The sequence below is a fragment of the Myotis daubentonii genome, chromosome 2 (assembly GCF_963259705.1).
Source record: "Myotis daubentonii chromosome 2, mMyoDau2.1, whole genome shotgun sequence".
In the NCBI taxonomy this organism is placed as follows: Eukaryota; Metazoa; Chordata; class Mammalia; order Chiroptera; family Vespertilionidae; genus Myotis; species Myotis daubentonii.
The window spans coordinates 183246517-183274024 of record NC_081841.1 but is presented as its reverse complement, the minus strand read 5'-3'; the positions used below and the strand labels follow the sequence as shown (position 1 = coordinate 183274024).

The 27508-nt window shown below is 39.3% G+C and overlaps 1 protein-coding gene across 4 annotated transcripts in view; it reads left to right on the top strand.

Moving 5' to 3' along the window:
* The window catches only part of NALCN (sodium leak channel, non-selective), a 308079-nt gene that overhangs the window by 198547 nt on the left and 82024 nt on the right, over positions 1-27508 (top strand). For all 4 annotated transcript variants that reach the window (XM_059685056.1, XM_059685057.1, XM_059685053.1 and 1 more), the window contains 2 exons: positions 24581-24717; positions 25960-26101. In XM_059685056.1, coding sequence (XP_059541039.1) covers positions 24581-24717; positions 25960-26101 — 279 coding nt within the window. The remainder of the gene's footprint in view (positions 1-24580; positions 24718-25959; positions 26102-27508) is intronic.

Here is a 27508-nt window from a genome sequence, read left to right as displayed (position 1 = left end):
ATATATGTATATATATATAGATAGATAGATAGATAGATAGATAGATAGATATAGATATCCTATCTAATAAAAGATAAAAAGGGTAATTAACTGTACCTCTGCTCTGCTTCCCATTGGCTAATCAGCAAGATATGCAAATTAACTGCCAACAGAGATGGTGGCCGGCAGCCACGCAGCTGAAGCGAGCAGGAGGCTTGCTTGCTCCAGTGATGGAGGAAGCCAAGGTTCCCTGCCTGCGGCCCAGCTCTGAGCTCTGAAAGCAACAGCTCCAAAAGCAACAAAGTTTCAATTATAGAAGCCAAACAAACCCCAGATACCTGCTTATAGCCAGCCGCGGCCTCAGAGCTGGAGCGAGAAGGACAGCAACAAAGTTTCAATTATAGAAGGTAAATAAATCCCAGAATAAAAAAAAGAAGAAAAAAAGGAGAGGCTAGGAGCTTCAGTTGCTGGCCAGCCTGAAAATGGCCCTCAGCCCCTCATCCAGACTGGCCAGGCACCCCAGTGGGGACCCCCACCCTGAAGGGGGTGTGACCAGCTGCAAACAGCCATCAGCCCCTCACCCAGGCTGACCAGGCACCCCAGCGGGACCCCCACCCTGATCCGGGGCACCCTTCAGGGCAAACCAGCAGGCCCCCACCCGTGCACCAGGCTTCTATCCTATATAGTAAAAGGGTAATATGCACACTGACCCTAACAACAGAACGACTGGGAATGACTGGTCACTATGACACACACTGACCACCAGGGGGCAGATGCTCAATGCAGGAGCTGCCCTCTGGTGGTCAGGGCACTCTCACATGGGAGGAGCTCTGCTCAGCCACAAGCTAGGCTGATGGCTGCCAGTACAGCAGTGGTGGTGGGAGCCTCTCCTGCCTCCTCAGCAGTGCTAAGGATGTCCGACTGCAGATGTCTGCTCCCTGCTGGCAAGTGGACATCCCCCGAGGGCTGCTGGGCTGCCAGAGGAAAGTCTGATTGCCAGTTTAGGCCTAATCCCCTGGGGAGCAGGCCTAAGCCAGCAGGTGGTCATCCCCCGAGGCGTCCCAGACTGTGAGAGGGCACAGGCCGGGCTGAGGGACCCCCTTCCACCCCCCTTCAAGTGCACAAATTTTTGTGCACCGGACCTCTAGTATATATATATTTCCCATTATTTTCTGATGTCACCTCCTTGCCCTTTAAGACAGTGGTTTCCAACCAGGGACTGCTATCCTCTAGGGCTTTTCAAGAGAAACTATAGAGCCAGCAGCCCTTTTTACCACTACAGGAAGCCAAAAGGGAATTGTGTGTTTACCCATCATAAGACTAGATGTGCTAACTAAAATGCCAACTTTAATACCTGCAGTTGGGTTTCTGCAAATTCTATGTGACAGCTCAGCTTCCCTAACGCTGAAACTCTGATGTCTCTTCATCTATGCCTTCCTTTCAGGAAAAAGAAGCAACATTGAATTACATATTACTTAATAAAAGCATTTTTATAGAGGGAAAAAATTTAATATGGAATTCAGGGGAAAATAAAAGAGCTTCTTGGGGATGAATTTTGAATGGTTCTGACATTAGTACCTATTCCCAACATCCCCCTCTCCAAGATATCACCAGAATTGTGCCTTAATGGTCACTGCTATAGCTTTTCCTTTGTAACTCTTCAAAATAAATAATGTAAATAATGTCCATGTAAAATTCATCTATTGATTTCCCTATGTGTTGAATATGAGATGCAATCTATTCCTAGTAGTAATATACAACAGCAGCAATCAGTTCATAGTGGCCATAATTTACATGACTTCATAGCTAATTAAATAGAGGCCATGCTTCTATTTTCAGCATCCCCAAAACCCATTCTGGACCTGGATATAATAGATAGATAGATGATAGATAAAAGATAATGGTTTTCTACATAAGATCAGAACATTGACTAAGAACAGGATTGTTAGTGAATGTATAATTTGCTGTCAAGAAGCCAGATTAGTTTGTATGGAGGCTAAAAAAACCCTTGACTTAATACTATACTCTGAACAATAGGAGGACATAATGATATTGATGTTCAGTGATGTTGGAATAATACTGGGGAATGTAGGTAGAGTTTTGCAGACTTTGAAAATGAAGAGAATTTTTGAAGCTTTATTCTTATAAATTCAGTGCAAGGCAGATATAACGCATTTTCTTTTAAGCAGTATAAAATTCATTGAACTATGAGGGGGAGGAACCCATAGAAAAGCCTCAGGGAAAGAATGATTGAAAAGGGAACTATTGATAGTCTGTTTGGATTAAATTCAAAGCTCTGAAATTAAAACTGTCTCCCCAGCTCTGTATCATCTCATTTGAATCCTGATTCAAATTTGATGATGTTTGGCCTTTAATGATGTCCACTGCATATTGGTGGGGTGGGAGAATAGCTAAAGAAGCTTCTCTCACTTATTGAATAATTTTTAAATAAAAAAATTATATTTCTTTTAAAAATATGAGCTCCAGATTAATTTTTCTCTTTAGCCTTATCTGGGGGCTTACATTTTCATCTCTATCTTGTATCCGATATTGAAGTCATTCCAGAGTTAGGGCAATGTCAAGGAGACAGGGTGTTGCCGGAGTATACCACTCAGCTAAGCACTGGTTTCTATCACCTGATCTGAGTGGAGCTGTCATTATTCTCAGTACTTTGTCCATCTCTCATTAGTGAACTCAAACTAATGTAACATAAAAGAGAGTGATGTAACTGCTACAATAATAAATATTACCGATTGAAAACTACCATATGCAAGGTACTTCATATTAAATTATTGAATTTAATTCTAAATATTAAAGACACGGAAACTAACACTTAGGGAAGTAAACTCCTTGCCCAAATTCACATTATCTGTAAATGCCTAAGTTGGGATAACATGGGCCATCAAACTCTAAACCAGTGTCCTCACTGAAAGATGCCATACTACCTGATCAGTTCATTCATTCATTATGAAATGCATATCTAGAAAATAGAGCGCATGAGATGCTTACATTTGTGAATCAACATACCCCCTCTCTGTGGGTATATAGACTGGAGGTCAAATTCTGATCAAAATATAACTTAGTGTTATATTTGGCTTCTTGACAGCCAATTGTACAAAATATAACTTAGTCATAGGAGCCAATGAGGAAGAGCCAGGAACTAGTGTGGGATGTGGGGGAGGAGGCTTGAATGATTCAAATATGTAATGGCATGAGGCTGAGATGGTCTGAAGTATTCCTTTCATAGTTGGCATATTACTCCCCATTCTGTAAACTTCAGGTCTGAATACTGTGCTTCATATATTGTGTTAGGGGCAAGGAACATTCATTGTTCCTGCCTTAAAATAGCTTGGGAGCTTCTGGGAGAAAGTAACAAGTAAACAGATACTACGAGAGGCTTGAGGAGCACATAGGCAACATATCCAGCATAGACTATGAAATCAGAGATGTTTTCTCACAAGTATGGCACAGACTGAAATCTGAAGGTTGAATAATGCCTATCCAGGTGAAAGGGGTTGGAAGAAGGTGGCATGAGGAAAGGTACTTAAGATGAAAGGAACAACAAGCTTTTTCTTTAGGCAGGAAACAGCACGGTGACTTTTTTAGAGGCCACTAGAATTTCACTGTGAGTAAAGTATAGAACAAAGAAGAAAATGATGAGCTGGGAAAATAAGCTTGGACAAGCAGATGAAATTAATGTGAGCAGCATTAAGCATTTAGATATTATGCTGAGGGTATTTAAGCCAAAGAGTGACATAATGTCCCCTACATTCTAGCTTCAGTGTGTAAAATGGACTGAAGGACACTTAGGCTGAAGATAGGAGGACCAATTTCTGAGGCAGACAGTGATTATAGCTCAATAAAGGATATAGAGATGGGGGAACACAAAGGAGTGATTTCATAGAGAGGAGGGAAAACAGAGGATAGGATTTGGTGACTAGATATAGGAGATGAGAAAAGGCAGGAGACAAGGATGTTACCCAGGTTTCCAGATTGCCCAAGGTGTTCCATGACAGAGAATACAAGAGAAGAAAGGAGTATGGGTTTTGTTCACTTGTTTTCTTTTAAGTGATGGGGGTTGGTCATATTTTCTATGAGATAGATGCCTGGGAGCTATATTAGAGATGATGTCTACAAGTATATGTAAGGATTAAAGGGGAGGTGAACTATCTGTGCTGAAATAGATATTGAAGAGGAGCAAAAAATCACCATGCAGATGATAATTTAAAACCCTTAGAAATCACTAGTTTACCAAAGGAAGAATAGTTCCCTGAATCACAGGAGCCAATGAGGAAGAGCCTGAAATGGGAATAAGAAGTCACAGCCCAAGAGGTAGGAGGAAAGGCTGGAATGTGTTTGTCATCAAATCCAAAAGGTTCAAGTGTTTCAAAAAGGAGGTTGTGGTCAACATGCGCAAAGACTTTACAGAGGTCAAAACCGTCACCATAGAAAAAAATCCTATTTATGATAATGTCACAAAGAACAAAATACTTAGGAATAAATTTAACCAAGGAGGTGAAGACTTCTACACTGAAAACTGTAAAACATTGGTGAAAGAAATCATAGGAGATATAAATAAATGAAAAGACATCCTGTGAAGTTGAAGACTTAATAGTGTGGATTAGAAGACTTAATATTGTTAAACATGTCCATACTATTCAAAGTAATCAACAGATTCAGTGTAATCTCCATCAAAATTTCAATGGATTTTCTGCAGTCATAGAAAGAATGTTCTAAAATTCATAGGGACTTTCAAGGGACCCCAAACAGCCAAAACAATCCTAAAGAAAACAAACTAAGTTGGAGGCCTCATACTTCATGATTTCAAAACATATTACAAAGCTACAAAAATTAAAGTTGCATTGTACTGACATAAAGACAGACATATAAATCAATCGAACAGCAAGAGAATCCAGAAATAAACCCTGGCATATAGGGTCAGTCTTTGACAAAAGGTGTCAAAACTGCATAAAAGGCAAGTGACTGTCTGTTTACCAAATGATGTAGAGAAAACTGGAAGTCCACATACAAAAGATGTTGGACCCTTACCTTACACCATATGCAAAAATGAACTCAAAATGGATTAAAGACCTTTATGTAAGATGTAAACTATGAGAATCCTTGAAGAAGACACTATGGAAAGTTTCATAACATTGGAATTGGCATTAGTTTCTTGGATCTAACACGAAAAACACAGGCAACAATGCCCTAGCATTTGACCTGCTGTTTCTGAAATTGCTTCATTACTAGACTTTGGTAAATAATAAGTTCTTATGTTATATTAACTCATGAACAAGCTATTAAGATCCGTTTAAAGAGATGACTTTGCTAAAACTGAGAACTGTTCAGAGTAAGACTCAAAGCAATAGGTGCCAAAAGAGGCTCAGAATTTGTGGCTACCAATTATCATCATAAGGCAACAGAGATCTGGAAGTCAATGCAAAAAAGAGACACAACCAACTGGAATTTTGAACCTAAACAGGTAGAAGTCTGATCCAGGAAGTTAAATTAAAGCAGAAGAGGTACCTATTTAGAATCTAAGTCCTCCTATTATGGATTAAATCATGTTCCTCAAAATACAGGAGTTAGCAGAAGTAGGTTTACATGAAGCAGAGTTTATTCTTATATTATTTATTTATTTGCCTTATTATTATTATTATTATTATTATTATTATTATTATTATTTCATATCCTTACTTATGACTTATCTTTTAGGTAATGATGGCTGGTAATTTAACCTACTTTTGCCTATCCCTTTACATATGGAAGCCCTAACTCCCAGTACTTGTGAATGTGTCCTTACTTAGAAATAGGGTATTTGTCGATGAAAATGAGTTAAGATGAGGTCATTAGGTGAGCCCTAACTTATTATGACTGGTGTCCTTATATGGAAAGGAGAAGAGACACAGATAGACAGCCAGGAAGAACACCAAGTGATGACAGAGACTGGATTGACGTGTCTACAAACGAAGGAACACCAAGGATTGCCGGCCTTCACCAGGAACTGGGAGGGAATCCTCAAACAGACCCCTCCTCAGAACATCCAGAACAAACCAAGCCCACAGAAACCCTAAATTTGGACTTCTAGCCTCCAGAAGTTGTTTTAATCCACCCAACTTTGGTACTTTGTTACCACAGCCCCTGGGAACTAAAACACCTCCAGAGCTTTGTTCTCTAGCCTCAAGAGGAAATGATTCCTTTCTGACACTGGGAAGTGATGTACTGAGAGGACAGCAAGTAGGGACAATGGGTACACTCTCAAAATGCCAGACCAGCTTCCACCCACCAAGAACAGCTTGGAGTCATTTTCTTTTGCCTCTAATCAAATAAGTCTTATAAAAGTAAATTTATAGATTTGAGACTTTCTTGGAAGAAGGGTTTTTCTAAGCCTTTCCTAAATTTCCTGTGTGACTGACCCAAACCAGATCACTTTCAGAGGATTTTCCAGAACCTTCTTCTTTGCCTCATCCACTGGCACTCAGGATGTTTTATAAGTTAGCCTAAGTCTCTCTTGCCACTGAACAAACAAAATGGCTTGCCAAGGACTGTCTGTTTACACCGGTGAGTTGTCGGTTGTGTCATTCTATAATTGTGCTAATTTATCATTACTTTTATTACAGTTTGTCACAGCATACTGTAAGATAATTCCTCAAGTTAAAAAAAAAAGTGCCCAAACCTAGACAAGAAACACCTCAACTCTCTCTGAACTCAGAATGCCTGGCCCTCAGCTGTGGGGACTATATTTCATTTAATCAAGAGAAGAGAAATTTTAAAAACTTACAGTGCTTTTTGTTCTTCCGATCCTGTCACAGACAATGGGAAAGTGCATGGTTATGGTCCTAAGAAAAAGCATGAAAATTGTTTTTCAGTTTTATGCAGCTTCTCACAGTTGTTGAGTTGCAAAAAGACTGTTAGCTGTGTTAAAACTTCTTGTAAGGAGTTGGGGAGGGGAGGTTTACCCTGTGTGCACCTAAACAGGAAACATGAATACACTGGAGATGTTGTCCTTGCCTTGACTGATTTCTTGTGGTCTCAAGTTTCACATAGAACTTTGAATGGATATTAGTTTTCTAAGGTTGCCATAACAGAAATATAAAATCTGGGTGGCTTAAAACAATAGAAATTGATTGTCTTACAGTTCCATATACTTTTCCATTCTTCCCAAAGCCTTTTTTATTATCCATCTGCTTGTTCATTCATTTTTCAGATCTTTGAGTTCTTTTTTTTTTTAAATATATTTTATTGATTTTTTACAGAGAGGAAGGGAGAGAGATAGAGAGTTAGAAACATTGATGAGAGAGAAACATCGATCAGCTGCCTCCTGCACACCTCCCACTGGGGATGTGCCTGCAACCAAGGTACATGCCCTTGACCGGAATCGAACCTGGGACTCCTCAGTCCGCAGGCCGACGCTCTATCCACTGAGCCAAACTGGTTACAGCAAATCTTTGAGTTCTTACCATGTGCAAGACACTGGCCAGACACTGAAGAGACAAGACTAGAAAATTAAGTTTTCTGCTCTCATGACATTTATGATCGAATGGAGGAGCTAGTCAAAAATCAAATAATCAAATCAAGTAACAAATATGTCCAAATTGAGATGATTTTTTTTTTTTTAGAAAAGACACAATTTGAGAAGTTAATAAAAGACCTTGACCCAGATGGTGGTCAGGGAGGTGAGGAAGGGGAAGGAAACACGTGAGCTAAGTTATGAAGAATGAGCTGCAGTGAACTTCATGGAGGTGTTGGTAGATGCGGGGAGGTAGGGCATTCCAGAGAGAAGGAAAAGCATTCGGCACAAACAGAATTTAGAAAGCTCAGAGTAAAGTGGTGTAAAGTGGTCCTAGAAAAGTAAGCAGGTATGGATGCTTGAAAAACATGTGAAAAGCTTTTTTTTTTTAACCTTTAACCTAAGAATAATAGGAAGCCACTGAAGGCTTTCAAGATGGGAGGCAGTGGTGAATTAAAGAGCTATTTGGGAAGTAAAATCAACAGGGACTTGGTGACCATTTGGATTGAAGGACGTAGGGATAGAGCCTCAAGGATGACTCTTGGTTTCAGGTTTGTCTCCTTGAATGGAAAATGATGACATTCACTGAACCAGGAAACATCAGGATAGAACTATATTTGAGGGAAACCATTATCAACTCAGTCTTGGGCGTGTTGGGTTTGTAATGAGTTTGAGATTCTGAACACAGATGCTTAATATTTGATTGCATGTATTGGTCTAGAGTTTAAAGATTAGGACTGGCTGGATAGAGATTAATTATGATTACTCAATGTAATTCTTAGTTATTTATCCAGTGTCTACTATGTGCCAGTTGATCTTTCCTTATATTCTAGGCCTATGGGGTAAGTCAGTGAGAAACCAGAAAACTCCCTGTCCTCTTTCATTCTTTCATCCTAGTGAAGTTCTCTGTATTATTTGCTTAATAGTGAAAGTTGTAAATCTGGATGAGATTGCATAGGATGGGAAGAAAAGAGAGATTGGCGCCGTGAGGAAAAGCAACCTTTAATAACTGCTGCTGCTTTGCTCTTAGAATAACCCAAATAATGTCTTTGTTTTTCTTTATGTAAATTTTGACTTTTGGTTCTGTTACAAATAATCAACACTTTCTCTGTCTCAAGTTCTATTTCCTAATAAGTAAAGATCTTCTAGTCCATATCACTCCTTTTAGGCCAGAATTCTGTATTTCACTGCCCCACAATGATAGTCAGCCTTATAGAGAGCCATCATCTTTGAACAGGTCTAGCTCTAGGCCAAACTACAAAGAGAGGCACCCTGAAATTTCCTAAGACAATCCCTTCTTCTAACTCTTAACCCTGGCCTCCACTAGAAGGACAAAAAAGAAGGAGATACATGGCCATGGCATAATTTTATACAAGAAAAAATAAAGTGATTTAAGCCTGTTAAAAAAGGAGATATAGAGCAATGAAAGAATAGACCATGTCCCCTCCCCAGGTTTTGGCCAGATTTTACACTTTGTAGCTCAGTTGGATGGGCTTTTCGGAGGATGTTTAAACCAGATATGAGACTGGATTGCACTCAACTGATTTTTAATAATTAAAGGTGGTCAGAAAGCTATGTAATTTATCTAAGAACAGTGACCAGTCTGTTTTTCTTTATTCATAATTCTGTTTCCCTGTTCTTGAGGGTCTGTGATTTCATTGTTGATCTTTCCTTGTACTGTACTCCCTGCACTTACTCAGTAGTAGGCTCAGTGGGGAATGGGACTTGTCTGGCATTCTTATACATAACCATATGACTATTGAATATTTTTACTCTGATATTAACAAAAGAATGACAGGTTATTTCTAAGAAACAAGAAATGTATCTGCATGTTAACCCTATTTCCATAGAATTTTGCATAAAATATGTTGATTCGTATGAATTTTCATAGTGCATCTAAGAAGCTCTTTTTATCAAAGTATGCAAAATTGAACAACTCTACAATCTACTACAAGAATACTCAGGAATGGTACTTGGAAAATGTGGAATCGCTGCCTAAAAAGGAATTACTTCAGGGAACAGAGCACAGCTGTCCTTTTAAGTTCAAGACACCCATGTGGAGACTCCCGTACAAAATATGTCTTTCATGCCTCTAATTTAAAATGCCATATTTATTTTATGGTAAATAACATCAATGATACTTAGTTATCTGCATACTAAGGTGGAATAAAAAAGGAATTTACTGTGATATTGAGAGCCCTATTTCACACTGTCAGAGAAAGAAGTTACAAATAAGCAAAAGGGGAGATGCTGCAATAAACCTTGTGGTGCTGGATTGAAGTAGGAGTATCAGTATGAACTCAGTTTATTATTTATTTTAAGATAGATACATAGATATGTAGGTATATAAATAAATATGTAGATAGTACATGGATACAGTTGTATATATACAGATTCATGATGAATATATATTCATATTCATGTATGTAAATAGATACATGGATGGATACGGTTCTATGGTTACAAGATACATACAGACATAGATAGGCACTAATTATAGATACGTGTGTCTATATGAGTTTCTGCCGGGGTCCAACCCCAGCAGGTCCAGGGGTCCCCAAAGGTGTGGACGGATTCGGCGAAGAAGGAAGGACACGGAGACAGTGTTCAGTTGATCAGCAACCTAGCCAGGATCTCTAGCCAGGATCTCCAGCCAAGTTCTGGTCTGGATCTCCAGAGAGGTTCTGCTTAGGATCTCCAGAGAGGTTCTGTGTCCATGCTCTCTTGCTAGGTTCTCCAGGTTCTCCAGCCAGGTTCTGTAGCCATGTTCCCTCGCTAGGTTCTCCAGCCAGGTTCTGTCCAGGTTCTCCAGCCAGGTTCAGTCACCAGGTTCTAGTCAGGTTCTCTTGCCAATTTCTGTAGTTAGGTTCAGTCCAGGATCTTTTGCCATGTTCTCTCGCTAGGTTCTGTCTCTAGGTTCTGAGGCCAGTTTCTGTCCAGGATCTTTTGCCATGTTCTCTCCAACGAAGTTCTTCTGTCTCTAGAGAACGTTCTGTGTAGGTTCTGCCTTCTTAATTCTGTCTGTTGTTGTCTTGTTGCATCTGTATTTATACCAGTTGATTTTAATCCTGTCAATTTCTATTACAAAGGTTAGGGCATTTCTTATCTCCATTCCAGGGAGTAAAGATTATGTAGCTTAAGCATGATTGTTTGTAGTTAAATTGATTAACTACCTGCCTAGCACTTAGTTAAGGAGTTTCATCCCCTCCCTAACTTCAGGGAAAAATCCCTACCTAGGGAAACAACCTTTCTCAGAGAGGTGACCTTGGTTAAAACACAGCGCCAAGAAGGTGAGCAAACATATTAAGAACCGTATGCCATATATGCCAGGTCCCTTGAAACAGCAAGGATGGACCGGCTCCAGGCAAGTTTCTATATGTACATATCCTTCCTAGCTGTTTCCTTTAAGTGAGCCTAAAAGCAGTAACATCAATAACAATAGACAAACCCAGTGCCCAAGATTTTTAGTTTTTACATACCATTTCCCAAAAATAACAAATCAACGCTTTGAAGAAATGGCTAATTCTAGAGCTGAATCAGGGAAGACTCAAGATGAGACGTACGTGTTTTGTGGAGCCAAAAAATAAGGAAGAGCTTTAAAACAAAAGGAAGATAAGGCTATATCAAAAGTGTAGAGGACTCAATTGAAAGACCTCCCAATGGCCAAGGCATAAAATAAAAAACAGTAGTTTTGGATTATAACCCAAAGAATAAGATAGTCAAAAAAACATACATATCTTATATAATAAAGAGCTAATATGCAAATGGTTGTCACACCATCATGCCATAATGGCTCAGACACTCAACACTGGGGAGAGAGGAATGGGGACCAGCCAGGCTGTGGCCCAGGAGAGGGACAAGCCGCACACTCCGCTGTCCCAAGCGTCTGCACCTGCGGCTGTAGCCCGGGCAAAGCCACCTGCCCACGGTCCCCTGTGACTGTGGCCAGCCTGGGTGAAGCCAGCCTGGGTCCTGGGTGCCTGTGACTGGCCAGAAGGAGGGAAGCCTGGGTCCCAGGTGCCTGCAAAAGGCTGGAGGAGGGAATCCTGGGTCCTGGGTGCAGTGCGAGGCAGAGGTGGTTAGGGGCAATCAGGCCAGCAGGGGAGCAGTTAGGGCTGATCAGGCCAATAGGGGAGCAGTTGGGGGTGATCAGGCAGGCAGACAGAGGTGGTTAGGGGCGATCAGGCAGGCAGGCAGAGGTGGTTAAGGGTGATCAGACAGGCAGGCAGAGGGGTTAGGGGCGATCAGGCAGGCAGGCTGGTGAGCGGTTAGGAGCCAGCGGTCCTGTATTGTGAGAGGCAGTTAGACATCCCCCGAGGGGTCCCGGATTGAAGAGGGTGCAGGCTGGGCTGAAGGACCCTCCCCCCTCTATGAACAAATTTCATGCACCAGGCCTCTAGTGTATACATAAGTGATTAAATAAAAAATGTTGGAGAAGGCAGAATGCTTTCTCACAGGATAATTTCAAATCAGAAATGTAAACTGATAAAAATAATAGAATGACAAGTGAGGGAAATAGAAAATCATCATTAGAACTGTCGAAAGCATATGCCATGGAGCAAGATTTTAAATGCTCTGGAGAATAACAGTTTTGCAGCTTCTTTTATACATTTGAAATTAAGCAGGAGATGTAAGGAGGATTGGAGGAAACAAGATTGGGATTGGATTACAGGATAGTTAACAAGATTTTATGCTCTGGTGAGGATAAATACTAGCCTCCTCTTTTAGGGGTATTGAATCTGGTATTTCTAATGTGTCTTAACCTAGTTGAACAAGAACAATGGATGGGGCTGGCTTAAAACATTTTACTAAAGAAGTTGTAGGCCTGGGCATGACTACTCACCATGACTTTCTCAGTTAGGAATTTGTGATCAGATCACTTTGTGAGGTTACTTTGCATATAGCCCCCTTTTTCATCCACAGGACAATGCAGTTACAATTAGTATAGGCAAGTTCTATTGATGAACACTAAAATTAGTATGTGAAACTTTAAGGAGAAATAGGGTACTTAGATGGCCTGAAAGTTTCTCCCCCAAAATCATTTTTTAAAAATATTGTGATGGTTTTATCATGTGTCTACAAATTCTTCTATACTCCTTCCTTCTAGGAGATAAAACTTAATTCTTTACTCCTTGAGTGTCAGCCAGAGTTACTGACTGGCTTCTAACTTATAGTGTAAGGAAAGGGAAACATTGTAACTTTATAGTGAAGAAAACTAGCAGACACACTTACACAAGTGATTATGGTTAACATTACCAATATCAAGGATTATTGATGTCATGTACCCCCTGGTATGATAAGATGAACATATCACCTTTATTCAAAAAAACCATAACCTCAGTTTAATCATGAGAAAGCATCAGACAGCCCTACTCTACAATTGAACTCTTTAAAACTGTCAAGCTCAATTTAAAACAAGGAAAGTTTGAGAAACTATCACAGCTAAGAGGAGCCTAAGAAGACATAACAGTGAAGTACAATGTGGTATCTTGGATGGGATTCTGAAACAGAAAAAAAAAGACAACCTGGAAATTTCAAATAACTTATGCACTTTAGTTAAAAGCATTGACCAAGGTTAATTTCCTACTTTTACAAATGTTCTATAGTTACGTAAAATGCTAACACAGGAAAAAGCCGGGTCAAGGGTATTTTGAAACTCTGGATTATCTTTGCAACTCTTATGTAAGTTTCAAGTTATTTCAAAATAAAGCTTTTTTAATGAGATAAGAATTTTCTGTGATGGTGAACTCTAATAACACAGCATATAAAAACATACATTGGCTGTTGTGTTGCCTTGTTCCAAGGTGCATACATCTGTGAAGCTTTATATTGTAATATGTGGTATGTAATTTATAGTTAATTATGCTTTTTTGATCTTAAAAAATTGGAACATATGTCATCAGGAGCCAAATCAAAAGCTTCTTTTGATTTTGTTTCTAACAAAAATGTGCTGTGACCTGTCATTTCTCCTCTTCATCTTTATTAGTAATATAACTCATCTGAAATTGAAGGGATTTGTTGTGTTTGTTAATATGGCTGATTCAACAGTGTAAAGAACTTAGAAAAGAATACAGGCTGATGAGAAATGTCACAAATGGGCCATTTCGACCTGTTTATGGGACGCCATTGATGTTGCCTTTTTGTTCTTCATCTCATCACCATTGTGTTATCATTGTCTTACGTGTGTAAATGCACAGTGTAAGGCCATGGGGCTACAAAGAGTTCTGTCCTTTGTTAAAAATGTGCCATCTTACCAGGGGAAAGATAAAGAGGCATAGAGGGAGACATGGCTAACTCAGGTGAGACTCAAGTTGGCAAGATGTGTCTAAAAATGATGAATAATATTTTGTTAGCAAAGCGGGATAAAATGTCCCATATAAAAGAAATAGCAGGTGCAACACTGCAGAAGTAGAAGTCCATCTATTGCTTGAAAATGTTTTGATGAGGCAGTATACAACAGTGTTTAGAGACTCAAGCTATGGAGTCAGAAAGATTGTGATCAAATCTCAGTGCTACCACTTCTAGCTGCATGGCCTTGGGCAGCTTACATGATCTCCTTGGACCTCAGTTTCCTCATCTTTAACATGCTAGAATATGGAGCTAATTATGGTACCTACATCAGGGTCTATTTTGAGGATTAAATAATATTAGCAATGGAAAGTGTTCAGCATAGTGTGTAGCACACTTGTTTACAACTTCAGCTACCTGTTGTTTTTATTCTGAGAAATCTTCCTAGAGGAGATGATTTTTGAAGAATGTATAAGAGTTCATCAAGGGTAGAAGGAAAGTGTATTGTAGGCAGAGAAGTGGCATATCCAAAGGCACAAACATGTGAAATAAGGCTGTGTTGGAAGGATGTACAAATCAGTATTATTAGAGTCTAAAGGGCAAGGCGCTAGAGGCTACTGTATGCTGTGCTAAGAAGATTTGCATTTTCTATACACAACTGAACATCTTTGAATTACTTTGAGGATTGGGAACTTGGTGACATTTCTTTTAATGGTGTTCTAAAAAGATGAATTTAATAAGACACAATTACAATGAAAATCCAGTTAGGAGGGTTTAAGGAATGGCAGTGAGATAAAATCCGGGATGATGAAGTAACCATTTGATTCAGCAACATGGGAAATGTTGGGGACTGGCAAAGACAGGGAGAGACCTGAGACCAGAGAAGGTGGAAGGTAAGTGGGACATTAGTATACATAAATAGCTTTGATGCTGAGCATAGGCAACTCTTTCAAGAAGCAAGAGAAGAATAAAGAAGGACACATGATAAGGAGACATGTTTGCTTCTCCCTATTTTCATTTTTTAAACCAGGAGACGAGAAAATCAATCAACACAGTAAAGAGGAAGAATGGGAAAGATTGGGAAAGGATGAGGTGGTCCCAGAGTAGCGGAATGAGAGGGGGCAACAGCACATACAGGGTGGGGCAAAAGTAGGTTTTCAGTTGTGAGTAGGCAAAATGGTTTATTCTCATATTATATTTATTAATTATTGTATTACTAGAGACCTGGTGCACAGATTTGTGCACCGGTGGGGTCCCTCGGCCTGGCCTGCGGGGACCAGCTGAAACCGGCTCTCCAACATCCCCCAAGGGGTCCTGGAATGTGAGAGGGTGGTTCTTGGGTGACGCACCCCATAATTGGGCTCCTTCCTCTCTGATTCTATGTGTGTCACCTGAGAACCATAGCTGCCAAGTCACTGTAGCTCGGCAACTCCTGCATTGAGCGTCTGCTCCCTGGTAGTCAGTGCATGTCATAGCTACCAGTCTGCTGGTAACTTAGGCTTTTATATATATACTAGAAGCCCATTGCACGAAGATTCCCACAATAGGCCTTTCTTCCCCTGGCTGCCGGCACCGGTGTTCCTCCGGCACCTGGGACCCAGGCCTTTGGTCAGGCCACAGCGAGGCTTGGTTCTCTGCTGCAACCCAGCTGCAGCCGCAGCGGAGAAGCAAAGCCTCTTCAGTCTTCAGTCTTCAGTCTTCAATCCAGCTGGAGCCTTCAGTCTTTGCTCTGTGCCTGCATATGCAAATTAACCCCCATCTGTTGGGTTAATTTGCATAGTCGCTCTGATTGGCTGGTGGGCGTAGCGGAGTGGCACCAATTTGCATGTTTCTTTTTTATTAGTGTAGACTATAGGCCTCGTGCATGAAATTCATACATGGAGGGGTGTCCCTCAGCCCGGCCCCAAATCTGGGATCTTTTGGAGGATGTCTGACTGCTGGTTTAGGCTCGATCCCTGCAGTCGGACATCCCTCTCGCAATCTGGGACCGCTGGGTCCTAACCACTTGCCTACCTGCCTGCCTGATCACACCTAACCACCTCTGCCTGCCAGCCTGATGCCCCTAATGGCTCCCCTGCTGGCCTGATCGCCCCCTAACTGCTCCCCTGCCAGCCTGATCAGCCTTTAACTGAGCCTCGGGCCATTGAGCATCCATCCTCCCCGGCTTGCCTGAGCCTTGGGCCGGCCCTGGGTGGCTGGACAGCCACCATCCTCAGCTTCCCTGAGCCTCAGGAAGCTGCTGTGGCTTTGTCCAGAAGGACATCCGGATGGCCATCCAAAATACGTTCGGTCTATTAGCATACTACCCTTTTACTAGTATAGATAGATTTTCCATACTAACAACTGGAAACCTACTTTTGCCCCACCCTGTATGTGCTTTCCTCGTCATTTATCTCCATTTACTGAGATGAGATCTTGTTCATATAGAACTACCAGTTATTGGGGCATAGTGATCTTCAGTTTTTTCCTTTTCTAATATGTTTTTATTTATTTTTTTTAGAGAGGGAGGAAGGGAGTGGGATAGAGAGATAAAACCATCAATGAGAGAGAAATATCTGAGGGTCAAGTCTACAAGCTGGGCATGTGCCCCTGATCAGGAATAGAACTGTTGACCTCTTGGTTCAGAGGTCAACACTCAACCACCGAGCCACACTGGCAGAGCAGCTTTGGTTTTTATAGCACATTTCCCTTGAGTAATTCAAATTACAGGCAATATGCTATGTCACTTATATATCTGGCATTTATATAAAAGAATAAGGATTCCCATTTTTCATTTGAGAACATTGAAATCCAGAGTGGCTGAGAGATTATAAAATTGAACAAAAATTTAAATGCACATATTCTTACTTTTTTACTGTTTTTACTTAGAGGATATTGTCTCTTATGTTTTCTAAATCAAAAAGAGAGGACAGTTATATGAGAACACTATATATATTCTGAATTCCCTTTGGTATGGGCTTTATTCCTATTACTTACTAAATATTAATCTCATAACAGGAACCAAGCATCTAGTTTACATGAAACTTTAATTTCATCTGAAATGAAGCAAAAAAAATGCATTTTTTTATCATAATGAACATGTTTCGATGGCTCAGTTAATTCCCTAATGGGAACAATTGTGTTTCAGTTGAATAACACAAGAAAGATATAATATAACATACAGGTTTTCGGACCTAGAAGAAGACAAAAAAAACATACAAAACAAAACTGTTCATTACTATTGTCTCTAAGAAATCATTAACTTTATTAATGACACTTTAAGGGACAATAATATAAGGAAAACTTATCCCTCTGATCTAATTTGGCATGTTAGTTCCCCCGCTTACTAACTTGTTAGCATTTTCTGCTAGCCTCGCCTTGTGGCAGATATTATTTATATTGCTGCACAAGGTACCCTTCTGCATGACATGTAAAGCCTGTAAAGACCTTAGGTTTCAACAAGATCTTACGAGAGCATGAAAGTGAACGTTCTGTGTGCTTCTTAGGGAGGTCCAAAGATGGTGTAAATGCAACAGCCCAAGAGTGCTCTGCTGGCCTCCCAAACCAGGAAGCACAGCCGCCCCTCAGTTCCCCAGTGTACCAGCTCCTCCGAGAACATCCCCCCTCTCCCCATTTCCTTCAAGCGTATGCTGTAAAGGTGAATGAGCAACAGCTCTTGAATCTGTTGAGGGATGTGGAAAAGGAAACACCACATGCCATTAATCGGTTATGAAATTACTTTGAACATTCTGGGGTGTCAGCTGTCACATAAAAATACAGCTTTTATGATCCATATGTAAACCAAGAAATGAGCCCTGCAATTTACATTCATAAAACCCCAATTTGACCTTGGAAGTACCAGATTTATTAAAAATTTTTGTAGAAGGGGAAAAAGATCAAGGACTTAAGCACTTTTGAAAGGGAACATTTTTAAAGGGTACGGTATTGCTGTCTTGCAAGCAATCGTGTGGCCAAACAGACCTTTGCCCGGGATAAACATGAAAAGGTCTTCCCCCCAAGAAATTCTTTATAGAATTCAACAGGCTAGGGAGAGATATAGTTTATATTTATATATCAATGTTTTATAGTAACACAGGGATATTAATAAAAACCAACATGTTCGATCGTTCCTCCAGATAGCCCATCTGTTTTAACCCAGAAGCCCTGCCATTCGGGTTGTAAAATCACAGAGGCAAAATAGCAAGAGAAACTTTCTTGAAAAATCGTAGTTTATGCGTTAGGAAAAAACTCAATTCTGAATCACTGTGTCATGTGTAACAGAAAAAAAAAAAAAAGCCATCATGCAAAGAAACAAAGAGAATTCTGCTTTAATCTACCCAGGTCACAAAGAGGAACTCCTTTCTCCAGATCAAAAATAATGTGATCGTTTTCATATACCGAACACTCAACAAATACTCTTCAGTCACGTTCACCCACAGATCTCTGCACGTCCAGACTAGCATGGACTAGATCCTAAAATGAGGACTCTTTCCCAAGTCTGAATGCTTTTTAAATTGTTTTTCTTTTCGAGAAACCACACCAAAAATTACAAAAATGGATAGTTAGTGTCATCCTTCCATTCAGTTATTTGTCGTAGCATTCGGAAAGGAACTGAAATGAAATACTGTTTGAATATTTTAACAGAAGAAAACACAGGCTGAAATGTGGAAGATTTAAGCGATGAGGCAGAACAGGGTATGTGTCATGCAGAGCAATTACACCCAACTCTCTGGAGAAGCACAAGGAAAGCAAAAGGCTTTCAGCCGCCCAATGGGTAATGATATCTCAGCAAGGCAGGTGCTGAGCCAGAGAATAGCACTGAGCTTAGATGATTTATATTTTTTAAAGCTCAAGGTTTGAATTTTTTTTCTTTGATTCCCATTTCTTTTTTGAAAATGTGTGTTTTTTTGCCCTGTGAGTCTGGTACAAAGCTATCATCCGATCTGTGGCAGCCAGACCTCATGCCCGGTGGAAGCCATTTCAAACTCCTTCCTTTGTTCTGTTCTTTACATTAGTTGTTTTTTTTTTCAGGGTAAAGAATAAAATCTTGGGATTCTCTGCATTATGTTCCTTCCATCCAAGAATCATGACCTTGAAATAATTTTTACATGACCAATTGCAATTAGAATTGCTATATGATAGGTCTGCTTTTGTGGTATAGTATAAAGATCTTAAATTATTATCCAGTTCTTATAGTCCATATTATTCACTCATTGCCATCAAAGCAAATTTGATCTTGGAAAATCTCTGCTTATAAGCAAGGAGGGGAAAGCATTTGGATAAAAAGTAGAATACCATTTTATCACATATTAAGGAACTTTACAGTGGCTTCAAAATGCCATGAAATATTATTCTTTATCCTGTTTGCCTCAACCTCCTCACACTTTCCACCACCTACCCCCCCCCAACACACACACACACACACACACACACACACACACACATCTTGCTCTTTTTTCTCTTTTTCTCTTTTTATATCTTAATTGTAATCATAGAATGGGTAAGGAGAAATGAACAAGGTTATCGTGATTAATAGCAGTGAAGTAAGGATTAAATGATTTTGCTCTACAGCATTATCTGCCCTTTTTTTAAAAAAAGTTTTTTACTGTACTATATAAACACATAGAAAGAGACATTTTGCTTAATTTTTACAAACTGAACACATACAGCGCACAGATTAAAAAAAAAAAAGAGTAAAGGCCCGTTAGGAACTCCTTCTCCATACACCCTTCCAGTTATTACGCTTCACCCCCATCCCTAGGTAACCGCTCTCCTGACGCTTAGCAGCATAGATCGTTGCTTGTTTTTTAACTATAGAATTGGAATCATTCAGTATGTACTCTTGTTTTGTCTGATTGCCTTTACTTAACGTTATGTTGTGAAATTCATAACTGCTATTCAAAAAGAGGTCCCTTATTTAGTGACTTAGTAGAGAGGCCTGGTGTAGCTACCGTTTGAGTAGCCACGAATCTTTCTGTTTTAATTGGCCCTCCTGCACATCTATGGAGCAGCAATGCCTCATACTCAGGAAGAGGGTTGTAGTATCCTGAAGAACCTTCTGAGTCATCAAAAACAGCTTCTCATTTGTTCTTTGTTCTTTTGCCATGCAATGATCAAACTCATGCTGAATTCTAATTTATTTATTCACTAATAGTTCTTGTGTTTTTACTCTCTAGAAGGTGCTATAAAGTAAATTTTAAAAAATTGAATCTGGTCCCTAAGGAGTTTGCAATTTTTAAGGAAGATAAGTAACTCTAATACAAATTAGAATAAGTTTTATTTTTAAAAACATATAGGTAATGTGATTAGTTTTTATACTGGCAACCTAGATATGTTAAACATTATATTCTGGAATATTAGATTAATATACTAGTAAAATGTTATGTCTAAATTTATTCTAAGCATTCATCAGTAAGTTCATCAGTAGCAGACAGAAGTTCAGATTAAATGCCATAGAGTCAAATTTTATTCTCTTCTGTGAATCCAGGGACACCTATACTCCACACAAACACATTTATTTAATCGGTAAATAGATATCTTCTGCTTATCTCTCCATCCTTCAGGGAATATTTAAAATCCTTTCTTTTCTCAGTTATCTGCTAGAGAGTTTAGTTCTGCCACCTGATCAGTATAATTATTTATTCAACAAATCTTTGTTTAGCTTACTTTGTGTAAAATATAGTGACAGGCCCTGGATATGAAATTATGAAAAAAACCCCACACTGTCCTTGCCCTCCTAGCATTTACAGTCTCAGGAAAGAGATACAGTGTTCAGAGATATAGTATGGTCACATACTATAATTTCAAATAATGCTCTATGTAGTGAATTTAATAGTGCCCGCCCCAAAAAAATTCATGTCCTCCCAGAACCTCAGAATGGGATCTTATTTGGAAATCAGATTTTTGCTAATGTAATCAGTTAAAATCACACTGGTTTAGGGTGGACCCTGATTTCAGTGATCGGTGTTTTGGTAAGAGAAAAGAGAAAGATTCAGATAGAAAGACAGAAACAGAGGGGCAAGAAGGCATTTTGAGGACACAGGCATATATTGAAAGGATGCAGCCACAAGGCAAGAAACACCAAGGACATGAGAAGCTTGGAAAAGTCGAGGAATGATTCTTCCCAAGAGCCTTCTGAGAGAGCATGGCCTTCTGGGACTTTGATTTAGGAACTCTAGCCTCCAGAGCACTGAAAGAATAAATTTCTGTTATTTTAAGATACCAATCTTGAGATAATTTGTTATAGCAGTCATAGGAAGCTAATATGATATGTATTAGATTGAGCCATAAGAAATTGCCTATTTTGGGGTGCTTTGACCTACACAAACAACAATATAGTCCAACCCAATATGCTATGAGGAAGACCTTGTTGGTCACAGAAAGTTTCTCTGAAGAATTGGTAATGGAACTGAAATCAGAAGAACAAGTAGAAAAAGTTGATGAAGAATAAAAAAGAGAGGGGAGGAGAAGAGCTCCCAACAGAGGGACCAGCATGTGCAAAGCCTCTGAGGCAGAGGGTCCAGGCAGTTTTGAGGAACTAGAAGAAGATGATATGTAGGCAGAGAGCCAGGCGAGGCTGGACAGATAGGGAGTAGCTAAATCGGGTATTAACTCGGAAAGATTGAGAGTTTTGAGAGCAATGGAACACCATTGAAGGGTTTAAGCAAGAAGGTGAGAACACTACTAGGGCCACAGGGTGGAGAACAGACTCGAAGGAGCCAAACCAGATGGGAAGACCATGGAAGCTAGTACAGGAGCCCAGGTGGTATCTTTGACCAGAAAAGTATTGGTAGGGATCGAGAGAATGGACACGCATAGAGGCTTTTAGAAAAGAGCCTCATGTTTTTATTTTGATGATATCTCCTGATTAATATACCATTTGCTCTTGAGTCTTTTGAACATTTAATTCTCATAAATGTGTATACCAGTGTTGGTACCTATAGATCCCCTATGTTGACTAACAGTTAGGTGTAGCCATTCTGCTGCCCAAGAAGTCTCTGAAAGTAGAAGTAGCATCTTCATTTTTTTTTCTTATTTGTCTCTTTGCTCCTCACCTGTGTATCCAGCACTTTGTTTATATCTTGGCTAGAGTAGCTCTTCTCTTTTATTGTCATCATCTGTTTTTATAACCATCTATTAGTTATAATGTGGATTCTGTGAGGGAAAATGCTGTGTCTTAGTTATTTTTCTAGCCCCAGAACTTAACAATGACCTGGCCTCTAGGATTTGATTTATAAGTGACTGCATCAATGTATAAATAAATCTGTCGGCAAATGCATGAACTAAATACCTTAGTTCTGCTCTATCTTCTCCACTTTTCAGGTCTCTTTCTTTGGCCTCATATAATTGTCTTTCTTTCTGGTCTGACTTAACTTACTAACTGCTTTTTCTTTTTCAGTATACTCTACTTAGTTGTGTCAATGAGCTTTTAGAAAAGAAGTCTCTTTTTCATGAACATCTTTGTTTATGTGTGGAACCCTTTTTCTAATCGCCTACATCTCATGGACATGCTAGTCATTTTGTTTTGTGCCTTTGGGAGCTAATCCTTTATCACTGTCATTATCATAACCATCAAATTATTGAGAACGTGCTGTGCTCAGTGCTCCATTTTGGGAGGGAGGAAGGCAATGAGCAGGAGCAGCCCCTTCCCTAAATGAGATTACCACCTATGACAGGAATTAAACAAGCCACAGAATTAAATAAAACATAGAAATGGCAAAAGTGAATTGTTTCTATTATATAAAACAAAGATTTTAGATTTTGTAGTACAATGAGAAAAAGGGCACATTTCTCTGATCTAGAAATGAAACAAATAATCTCACTATGGCTTACAACCAATTGGACAACTGCACCATATATTGTATTAAAATTGTGATGTTCTCCAAAAATGCAACCGCATGTTTTCTCTGGTCAGTTGGGATATCCCCCATATGGGTACAAGGCAGCTGCTACCTGTCTTCCTGTTATAAGAACTCTTATGGTAATCTTTACGCAAACACAAGACAAATTGTAATTATAAAGGAAAAGCATACTCAACAAGAGATAAGAAGCTGATGGCTTTGGAATCATCATAACCTGACTAAAAAGGCTCCCTGAATTAGATGTACTCTTCATACAGAATCCATGTTCAAAGATGCAGGTTGCAGAGTCAGGACAGGAGAGAGGGTGGACCTGCAGATGTGAATTCCGTCTGTACAAAGGTCAGGGAGGAAGGGAATGGTCAAGAGCAGTAAGGAAGGGCCTCAAGAGAAGCCAGCCATGGGAGGGGAAAGAAGGGAGGATGAGCAAGTGTGGAAGCCACTACATCATTTTTCAAGTCAGAATTCTGCCAGCCAAGTCCATTCTTACGATGTCTCCTTCACTCAGCGTTGGTTCCAGTTTGTGATATTAAGCCTTGGCTTCCCTGAATCCTGATTTGTAGAAATATAAAAACCACCAAACCGGTTTGGCTCAGTGGATGGAGCGTCGGCCTGCGGACTGAGGGGTCCCGGGTTCGATTCCAGTCAAGGGCATGTACCTTGGTTGCGGGCACATCCCCAGTGGGGAGTGTGCAGGAGGCAGCTGGTCGATGTTTCTCTCTCATCAATGTTTCTAACTCTCTATCCCCCTCCCTTCCTCTCTGTAAAAATCAATAAAATATATTTAAAAAACAAACAAACAACAACAAAAAACCAATCAGAAAGAATATATGCACCCCAATGTTCATAGCAGCATTGTTTACAATAGCTAAGAGCTGGAAACAGCCCAAGTACCCATCAGTAGATGAGTGGATAAATAAGCTGTGGTACATTTACACCATGGACTTCAAAAAGGAGATCTTATCCTTTTGCGACAGCACGGATGTACCTGTAGACTGTTATGCTAAGTGAAATAAGCCAGTTAGAGAAAGACAAATATTATGTGATCTCACTTATATGTGGAATCCAATGAACAAAATAAACTGACAAACATAATAGATCTAGAGGCATGGCTACATGGAACAAAATAACAGATCTCAATGTAGAGGAGGGTAGAGGGGACAGGAAGAGAGTAACCAAAGAATATATATTCATATGTGAATAACCCATAGACACAGACAATAGTGTGGGGAAGGCTTGGGAGGAGGGCTTGGGTGGAGTGAGGAAAAAGGGGCAAAGTGGGGATCATCTGTGATACTGTCAATGATCAAATTTAAAAAAAATTTAAACCTTCTTATAGAAAAACAAATGCATACATACATACATGCATACATACCATTTGCTTATCATTTGTTATAGAGATACTTAATAGCACATAATGTAATAATTCCCAACCATCTTTTTTACTATATAGAAAACTCTTCTGTGTTGTTTCCATTTTGAGCTTTTCTTTTTAATCTGCTACAATAAGTGACCAATTTTCTTCACATTTTCCCTCTTTTCAAATAGTACTACTTAGGATTTCCATTTATTATTTTATCCATTTGGATTCTAATTCTAGCACACAATTATAAAACACATTTTGTTTGGTTATGTTAGTGATAAATAAATCAACAATAAAAAATGTTTGGTATGAAAAGGGGCCTACATTTGGGAATAAAACCACATAATGTTTTTTCTTCTAATTTTTTTTTTCTGGTTTAGATTTTTGTTTAGTTTTGGTTTTGTTCTGGTTTTCCCATGCTCAGTTTGAGCGCTCAGAGAGCAATGGAGGGCAGGGACAGAAGTATACTTGGTAGCTCTTTGCTGCCATCTACTGTGTCTTCATGTAACAACTCTTGTTTCTTTGATTCAAAAAAATTCATAATCTCTGACTTACAGCACTATAGTTTCCTCCCTTTTCTCCTTCTTTCTATTTTTTCTTTAGTTAAAGCAAAGTGAAGCAAATGCCGATACCAAAGAAAAACTCCCTCTGCGTCTTCGAATCTTTGAGAAATTTCCAAACAGACCGCAGATGGTGAAAATCTCAAAGCTTCCTTCAGATTTTACAGTTCCTAAAATCAGGTATGAACGCATTTCTTTGTTTATCTCAAATATACTGTAAATGACTCATCTTACATCTGATTCAGCCCTTTTTTCAAACTCACCAGGTTGTGGATTTTTAAAAGTTATTCTCTGTCTTTCTACTCACTCTGTGTTTACAAACCATTGACCCCTTTAAGCAGTATACTCAGAGCAGTGTCATCTGAGAAGTATATAGGCCTTAGCAAGAAGGCTGCTACCCACTGCTCCTCCCTGAGATGCTCCTTGGGGATTTGACTTCCCAGGTAACTGGCGAAGGTCATTGAGGTCACAGAGATGGCAGATAGACATCCACCTCTGACCCTCAACTGAGGCCCTTCTGTTTTCAAATCCATAGAGAAATGGCACTGACAGGTTTCCGTACTACTGTAACAGCATTGTTTAGGGTGCCATGTCTGATTACAATATAATTTGTCTTCCTCTTTTTGATAGAAGAACCATGGCATTCCCCACTCACGCCAATTTGATTTTCTACCATTTTGCCCTCCAATTACACAGTTGCATAGAAGATGCTTTAAAACAGTTATTTTAAAAAATTAAAGGAAATTCTTTGTTATAGGTCAAAAATTACAAACAGAACCAGGGTACTATGAAATATGACCTTATTATGTAACTGGTTTTAAAAACAATTCTATGGGGCCATTATAAAAGTATGAGACTAGAGGTGGTACAATAATATTTAAAATTCAAATGGAAATATATTTTGCGTTTCTGATTATTTAAAAAATTTAAAAGCTGAAAATATGAGGTATAAAAGACATGTAAATTAGATACAAGATTAGTGGTTATTTGAAAAGATGTTATTTGAATTCTCACCATGCTGTAGAGATCAGATGAAGTAACTTTTTTTGAGTTATTTTGAGTCTTTAAATGCAAAATTATCTCTCAGAGATTCTTAAAATGATTGGAAGTTCAGAGAAATGAACTAATTCTTTCAAGCCTTTGAAGGGGAAAAAGTATCTTACTACCACAATAGGATTAAAAGAGACTCTGAATTACCAAACTCATAGTATCTTTTAAGTTATTTCAGGGACATTACCTTTGTAAAGCAGTAATGACCAAGATTTAGGAAGCTTTCTCTAAATTCATTACTTTGGTAATTCATCTATGGCATATCTTGTTGTCTACAAACGTTGTCAGTGCTTTATTATAGCTTAAGCAAAATGCCACCACTTGCTCCATCTCATCAATAATGCTTCATGTATGTCTACTTCATTTGCAAAGGGAAAGTTTTATGAAGCAGTTTATTGATCGCCAGCAACAGGACACTTGCTGCCTCTTAAGAAGCCTTCCGTCAGCCTCTTCCTCATCATGTGATCACTCCAAACGGTCTGCAATTGAGGACAACAAATACATTGACCAAAAAGTAAGCACCACGGTCTCTAATCACCACATTTTTCTTAAGCGCATATGTTAGAGAACAAAACCACAGAACTGTGTGGGGTTCTGAAACCTAATGTCTCAGGAGAATAATGAGAAACATTTATTTGTAGAAGGAATCATTACACCTAACATTGCTTAATTTATAAATTCAAATTTTGGATTTCTATAAGTGAGCATTCGAGCCATGCCATGTAGCAGAAGTGTGACTTGGAATAGGTCAGTTCCCTCCTCTAACCTGCATTTTCTCACCTGCAGCAGGAAGGGCTCAGGTCTCTACGGTTCAGCCCAGGTTTAACGGTTGCCTGTCTGTTGCCTTTTGCAAGAAACCATGCTTATTTCAGTTGTTATACACCAGGGAGAATAACCAGAGCAAGTTTCTCTAAAATCAGTCAAAATAATTACCACTTATTGAGTGCTTAGTAAGTGGCAGGAATTTTCTTAGACACATTATCTAACTCATGCTCTGATTTACCTATTTCTTTGTCATTTGAAAAGTGATATGGAATTTTTTTTCTCATATTCCACTGTTAGAACATGAAAGATCAATGATTAAATGAGATTAAAGATGAGAGTTTGCAAAGGCATCTAATTTACTTGCAAGTATTTCTTCTCATAAGCCTTAGTTTATTTTTCATTTCTTTAAATCCTTGATGCCCTTTTTGTTTATAATCAAATACGTATTTCTCTATCATCATGTAAAAATAAAATACCAACTCTTTCATTTTCCAACATTCTCTATTTTCCCCCCATTTCCCTCCTACCCCATAAGGGTTATATTATCAGAGTACCTTTGCTTTTCTCCTCTCCTTCTTTCCCACCATCCCCTACTCAAACTTGAACTTCTCCCCCTTCTCATCCCCCTGCCAATTCCTCTGTTTTCTGCTGTAGTTTAGTGATTATGTTCTCAATTATTATGATCATCATTTCTTTTGCAACATGTCTGTTCTTGTTCAAGGATTGTTATTTATTTACTAGAGGCCCAATGCACGAAATTCATGCAAGGGCCTTGGCCCCTACCACTGCGGCAGCCACCTCTGCCTCGGCCCCCTCTGCCTCAGCCCCCCGCCTGCTGCGGCTTTGTCCGGAAGGAAGTACGTCCAGAAGGACATAGGTCTAATTAGTATATTATGCTTTTATTATTATAGATTTTCTTTTAATCATCAAAGGATTTCATTCTTCTATAGCATAGATTCCAACATTATAGATTGAAAATCTAATGTCAATTTCTTTTTTTTTCTTCACTTGAAAGATTTATGTTGCTGTTGGTTGATTGGTTTTCTGATTTCTTTGGGGAAGCTTGTAAGACTTTCTGAGCATCTTTAGAGTTCAGAACTTTACTGTGATATACTTTGTATGCCTTTTATCATTTGAACTGTCCAAACTAGGGAGT